The sequence below is a fragment of the Aphis gossypii genome, chromosome 2 (genome assembly GCF_020184175.1).
Source record: "Aphis gossypii isolate Hap1 chromosome 2, ASM2018417v2, whole genome shotgun sequence".
Classification (NCBI taxonomy): domain Eukaryota; kingdom Metazoa; phylum Arthropoda; class Insecta; order Hemiptera; family Aphididae; genus Aphis; species Aphis gossypii.
Window position 1 is genome coordinate 13,528,390 of NC_065531.1, and position 7,701 is coordinate 13,536,090.

Below are 7,701 nucleotides of genomic sequence, written 5' to 3' on the forward strand. Positions count from 1 at the left end.
ATTAAAAATAAAATATTATACCCATGTGAATAATCTTTGTTTTTATATAATATGTATAAAATAGCAAATTTATATGCCAATAGCAGAACAAATTTTATGTTATTAAATTAAATATTAGATGGGACTGACCTAAACGGAAGATGAGAGTATTTTATAATGCTCCTCATAAGTTTTGATATTTTAGATGTATAGTGAGTTATACGTATGTTGTATGTAAACTATTTCAGATTTAAAAAAAATAAGTAACAACAAAAGCCTGTGATTCGCTCTAGATAGTATTCTTGCTTTTAAGTAGGAGGTTGATTTTTTTAGTTTGAATATAAGTATTGATAAAAAGTTCTACTGAATACAAATTTATTATGTTACATGTTTAAAATGCTGAGTCTATGCACAGTAAATTGGTAGACAAAAAATATATTGTTTTATTTTAATTTTCTTTGTGAGCTCAGCTTAAAACTGATAAATGTCTAGGTTGGTTATCCTATTTAAATTCTTATAAATTGTATTAAATTAAAAGGACGATATACTTGCATGTGTTATCTCCATCTTTTAAAAGTATTGTATAACAAATTTTAAGTTAAATAATCCATTTTAGTGATTTTAATATGTTAATTTTAAAATTAAAATGAATTAATTTTTTATAAAATATAAAAGTATTATCTAGGGTATATTGGAGGCTCTTACTAATGTTTTAATACTTGCTTACTCAAAATAATGAACAACAGTAGCCTCTGAAATGCCCTTAATAATAATTTTATAATAAGTCAATATACTGAATTTTAAAAATATCAGAGTTAATTAATAGATTATTGATAATATAAAATGTTTGTAAGACGGATAAATCATATGCAACTATGGTGTCTTCATAAGTAACTCGTTGTATTAGATTCTTATCATAATTATTTATTTTTCATGGTCAGACTAATCAAAAATCATTTTCTGTTTCTTAACTATTATTCTAAAAAATAGTTAGTAAATTCTGAATAGATACTCTATACACTGTATGTAACACCTAGCACCAATAAAAATTATTAAATTAAAAATAAAATACTTCTAAACAAATGTTAAAATTGTAATAATATTGAGTAATGCAGTAGGCTATATTAAAAATTATTCCTTTCGATTTTAATAATTAAGAAATACAAAATGACTTCACTATTCTAGTCATTCATATTTCATCCTCGTAAATCGTAATAATGTATTAAGAAATCTACATCAACTCCAAATTTTAATTTAAGTTTAGGAGTGAAAACATTGAACGGGTTTTTAGTATATAGTAAAAACAAAATTTGCCTAGTAGAAAAATTTAAATCTCAAATAAAAGTATGACACATATTACGTAGATGATTTTATTTATCATTGATAGTGGATCTGTCCATCAGTAACAATTTATTATCATACAATATCTTAATGATATTTTTGATGTGTAACTTAAGTGCCTTACATTCTTCAAAATGTATTGATTCTCATTTATTTAACCTTATATTATTCTTGTAATTTGTCTAAAATAAGTATAAGAAAATATAAAAGAATATTATCATATATTAATATATTATGTTAGTAGGTACTTTAGATTAGGGGTAGAAATCCTTTTTTGTACCAAGTATCAAAATGCTGTAATCAGTTTGAAAAAAAATTCACATGCCAATAACACATGTTCATAAGTACCTACTACCTATAAACAATTTTTCTCATGATGATGGTGGGGGAGGTCATAATAATTCCAGAGAAATTATTTTAAAATCAGTTGTGTATTTTATAATTATTAAATGTTTAAAAGTAAGAATAAGTAGTATCATTAGACTCATTCAATAATAATACAAAATAAAAAATATTGTATCTGAAAACAGTGAGTTCCAAAATGTTACAATTGATGATATATTTCAAAAATAATAAATAATTTTGTTCAACTAAATGCAAGATTAAACAAAAAATAACAAAATACTTTCCTGGCCATAGAAAACATGGCCTATCTGCCACCTTGGCATACACACCATAACTTCGCTATCCCTGCTCTAGATCTTCTCTAAAATGCAGAAATGTTAGTATTGATTATTAATGATTGTTAAATAATAATTTTTAAAATATTTGATATTTTTCTTTACTTTTTAAATAATAAAGGAATTTAGATAAAAAATTGTTTAAAAAATAAAATTATACCATCCATTATGTTTTATTATTTTATGTAAACATTTGGCTTTTAAATTTATTGAAACATTATAATTTATAAGCATACAAATGTAACACTTTCAAATTATCAACTTTCCTAACTTGTAATAACTCAATTATTATACTTAATATTTCCATCACATAAATACTCATTTTATCAGCAAATTTAACCATTAACATTTTAACACAAATTTCGCATTAACATTGCTGGCTATGAACTGAATATCTCAACAAGGTATCTAGTTGTATAAGATCAAATATACAATAAATAACAAATATCTTGTTTTTTCATCTATGTTTAATTCTAAGTATTTTTTTTAAAGAAATAAAAAAGGACTATAAAGATTACTAAGATCAATTTCAAAAATGAATAAATTAAAACATGATTTGGTCACATGAAAACGCAAATTTATAATGTGTGTATAATACAACAATAATTTGCAAGAAGTATGTATAGTTTAAAAAAATTATTTTTTTCATTGCATAATTTTTAGAGAAAGTCAAACACTTAATTAATGTAATAGTATATACAGAGTTATTTATTCGTCCCATTTCTTCCATTCCATCCCTTCTGGTGGCTTAATGTCTACTTTATCTTTGCCAACATCCTTCCAGTTGGTACTTAAAACAGTGCCCCCTGATTCCATGAAAGATTTGTTCATGGCTTTGCGCACTTCGTCCGAACCGTCTGAATAAATTTTCTTGAATAAAGTATTTACATCACTATCTTCTTCATCTTTTGTCATATCATCAACAACCTTATCCCAATTGCGAAGATTAATAGTGGATGGCTTAGGTTTAACAACAGTTTTCTCTAGTACATCCCACATTCCTCCTTCTGTCTTTGCGAGGCGTATTTCCAACTTTGACGGGAGAACTTTAAAGCTACTAAATTCAGGTGCAATACTTCTGCTAAGTTTTAAATTAAGAGTGTAGGGTTGACCAGTGGCTAATATAGCTTGAACATTTACTTCATCTTTTTTAAATTGTACAATACAGTCTTCTTTAGATGTATGTTTACCCAAAATGCCAATGATCACTTGAGACTCTGATTGGTACCAATCTTTTTTTATGACAATTTTATTTTCTTCATTCGCACAAGAAGCCATTATAAGAACTAAAATAAAAATAAAAAATTAGCTATTAAAAAGTATATAAGCTTTGATTAAAATGGTTTAAAATCTATTCCAATAAAATTAATTTCAAATATTTATGTAGGTACTATAATATTAGTTGGAAACATTAAAATTATTTATAAAAATCAATTAATAATAGCATACTATTTTTTGTTTAGAAAATAAAATATAAATATATCGAATTATAGCTTAGATTTTGATAGCAGTGATCATCAGTAAAAAAATAAGAATTAGAAAAAGTAAAAATTTCTTTCCATACTTTACTCATTTATAGTCGTAAGTCGTAACATAGTTAAAATTAAGCCATGATTATAATATTTGTCAAGAATATTATTGGTCTTGTGTTTAATAAGGTGTTTAGTATGAAGTGTTGTATAAATATATTGATTTTTATAAAAGTTATTTTAATAGGTATGTACCTATATAATTTATATTTTTATTTTTTTTTTGCATTTACAAATCTCACTTTTTTCTAAGTTAAAATTAAAAAAGTTTTTGATGGAGATAATGTATTGCTATATTATAATTGTTATAACAGATAATGTTAGGGAGTTTTAATTATATTATGTATAGAAGATAGATAATAATATACTATACAATTAGGCCCTGCTCAAGGGGTGGCGGCATAGGCATATGCTTAGAGCAGAATTTAATATTTATGTATTATAGATAAAAAAAAATACATGATGTAATACCTATTTACACGAAAGGGGCGGCAAAACTCAAGTTTGCCTAGTGTGTTTAAACACTTAAGGCCTTTATACAATATACTGGTATGCCTCTTAAGGTGTTTTTTTTTAATACAATTATTATTTATTTCTGTGTTATAAGGAAATAATAATAGTACATTTTTTTTTTTTAGAAAATGTCTTAGTGCAGTATTTATGGTTAATGCATCACACTGAATATAAATTGTTTATGTACTAACTACTAGTGGTAAATTAGACTTTTTTCATGGTTAATAAATGATAGGCGTGTTAAAACTAATAATAGCTATAAAATGGGATTTTTAAATTGGTTTTCATATGTATATAAAAACATATCTAGGTATAGGTAATAAATGAATTCTTACAATTAAGTACGTAGATGAATCAAATACTACAATGGAAGTTTTTTCTTCGGCCGCGATTGTTTAATGTATATATTAGAAAAGGATAAAACTAAAATCACAGCCTTAATTGTAAGAGAATATTTACATTTATTTACTTAAAGTAACAAATAAAAACTATTAGACTACAACAATTATTGAACATGGATTATTGGAATCTTCTAGAACACAACGAATGTAAACAATTATGTGAGATAATAGCTAGAGTTTCCGTGATAACAAGTTAGAACTTATGTTACTAAAGCCTCCGTAACCATAAGTTTTGTGGTCTTGTTGACTATGGTAGTGTAGTCGACGATCGTATTGTTCTGTGGTCGTACTGTCGTAGTGACTATAATAAATTATATATAAGTTTATATTAGTGAAACATTGCATTACTGCAACAAGAGCATTGTTTAAAAGTTTTTTTTTTTTTAATTAGCTTTTTTATTTTAAATCTAACTTAACAATTACAATACATTAAGTATTAACAATCAATATATGTAGAAAAAGAAAAAAAAAGGCATAAAATAATAAGTAATATTAAGAATATATAGCTAAAAATATAATAAGTATTTAGTATACAAACAAAAGTCTCAGATAATAAAGCCAGCTTAAAAGTTTAAATGCTCATGTTCTAAATGGAGGAAATCGTAATAATGTATAATTGTTTAATGTTTATTAATTATTATTATATTTGTATATTTTGCATTAACTCTACTATAAAATATTGATAGTCTATATTTCATGTAGTATGTACTATTTGAAGTTAAATAGGTATTCAGTAAATAATATATGATATACTTATATGCAAGTAGCAAGTATATAAATATAATCTATAAACCGCGTATATACTTGACACTTGTATAAGTACCGTGAAAAAATAACCCTATATGAGATTTTGTAAATTAAACTAAATATTAGTATCGTTTGTAAGTTATACAAATAATGTTAAATTTGGATTCAATGATAAATTAAATTGTATACCTATTTACAATAAAAACGATTCAAAGTACGGTGCACAGTCTGTATGTCATATCGTTCAGATAGGTGTATAACATACCTATATATTAAATTTTATTATAGCGTTATTTTTTCACGGAGCTTTTTTTCGGGGGCTAAGTTTCCGGGGTTATTTATTAGGCAAATCACTTGTATGATACCAATCTTGTAAAATATTCTTTTAATTGTACCTATTTAAGTACAAGTAAAAATACTTACATCCATTTAAAAAAGAATTTAAAATTATTTCTTTATTTGACTTATTTTAATTTATCAACTTTGTAACTGTCGCTAAAAAAATTATTTTTGTGATTAATCACAATATGTCTTATTTAAAATTGTGATACCACATTTAAGTATCATTAAAAATTTGAACTAGATACCTACTTAATTTTATATTGAAAAATAAATATCTGTGTTATTTGAATCATGAAATAAAAAACAAATAAATATTTAAACAAATGTTTAATTATTTCAATTAATTAATATAGGCAATAATTGTTCAAAAACAGTTCAAAATGTGTCGAATATCTCTTGAATTTTTTAAAGTATTTAATTTTAAAATGCAAATGACACATCCAAGACAGTAGTTAAAATACTTTCCAAGTACTAAAAGCATTGTATTGTTACTTATTACTTATTAACGACTATTATTTAATATTTTACCTACTTAATACTATATATAATATAGCCGGTATAAATACATTTAATAATGCACTTTTATTTAAATACTCAACTTAGATTGTAGATATATAGATGTCTTAAATTTTTAATAGGCACCTGCACAGTTAAATAATACAATTATACTAATTATAATGTACAACTTTTATTGTTGGCAAATTGTAATGAGTAATGACCACCGAAGAAAAATTTAAAATACTAATTACTAATTATTATTTGACCATCGCGTACCTAGGTACCTAACGTTGTTCTACAATATCGTTCGTTGGAGGTAGTTCAATAATACCTACTTGAAAATAAAAACAATTCTTTGTACCCATTACCATAGGGTGTAGGTACTACATATACGCCGTAAATTTCATGATTTTTTTTTCAATATTATGGGTATACTGAGTATGCTCTCAAATCTCAATCGATTTGCGATTTTAACTCCCAAGATATTTTTGCAAAATTATAAGCATAGTGCATAGTGCATATAGGTACTTAAATACTCAATACTCAAATCATATACCTACTAAGTAAAAAACACAATTAATTTAATTAGGTAAGTAATTTTCTTATGTTGAACATCAATTATTTATGACTGAAAGAGTCATACACTTTACGACTTTACCTACTTTTTAATATTTGTAAAGATTGACGAGGTATAAAGAGGATAATATATAAAAAATCTGATTTAAAATATTTTCCATACTACTGACAAGCTCTTTACCGCCTTTACTCCTACAATCCAATGGGTTAGGATTTGGCTCTAAAAAAAAAAAAATTAATTATTGTTTTTTAAATTTGTCATTATATTTTGGTGGTGAATGATAATGTTAGGGGTGTATTGAATAGTCAACTTACTTTAGTACTCCTTCAGCACCTCTCTTCTCATTCTTTTTCAGCAGTATAGTAGACTAGTATAGACAAGGCGTCTAGGCTTTAGGCATGGTTAAATATTTAATATAATACATATCATTTAACATTCACCCAGGCTTTTAAGTTTTCGGTTTATTATTTTGTATTTCTGTGCACTTAGTACTTGCAACTTGTATTATAAACCGTCTAAACTAGACAGATGTAGTAGTTGTACTATTCTCAAAATTATCTATACAGAATAGTACGAGTAAGTAGTAGGTACTTGAATTTTTACTAGTTACTAGTTGTTACAGTATACTACTAAGTACTAATGTTAAGTATACATAATTCTGTATTGAATGTATTCATTAATAAGTATATTAGTATATTATATATTTTTAAACTAAAGTACCTAGGTAAATGCTCCAACAACACGGGTTTTTATAGTCTATAATTAAACACAAAAACATAGTTTATTTATATGATATAATTAATACTGTTTATAGGTAGTAGACATAGACCTAATAGTTATTAGGTCTATGGTAGTAGGTCGTAAGTCAGATTAAGTTTACGACTATACATAATTAAATTGAAATTAAAAGTTTAAAAATAATTTTTGTAGAAATCAAGAATTTATACTACCATGACGTAGAATTCGTGGTAGGAATAGTTGGAACTTATGTCGTCGTAACGATAAACCGTCACATTAATAATAATAACAATAATTGATTAGATAAAAACATAATATTTTACTGATAAGTCAGTGATAACTGCTGATAAAGTTCA

General features: G+C 25.0%; 1 protein-coding gene across 1 annotated transcript; it reads right to left on the reverse strand.

Moving 5' to 3' along the window:
• Nucleotides 1-2,449: 2,449 nt before the first annotated feature.
• Nucleotides 2,450-4,585, reverse strand: LOC114131144 (protein SGT1 homolog). The gene is made up of 2 exons (XM_027996289.2): nt 4,378-4,585; nt 2,450-3,286 (listed from the first exon to the last, which is right to left on the reverse strand). Exon 2 carries the CDS (start codon nt 3,276-3,278, stop codon nt 2,709-2,711), a length of 570 nt encoding a protein of 189 aa, XP_027852090.1. The 5' UTR covers nt 3,279-3,286; nt 4,378-4,585; the 3' UTR covers nt 2,450-2,708.
• Between the last annotated feature and the right edge of the window lie 3,116 nt (nt 4,586-7,701).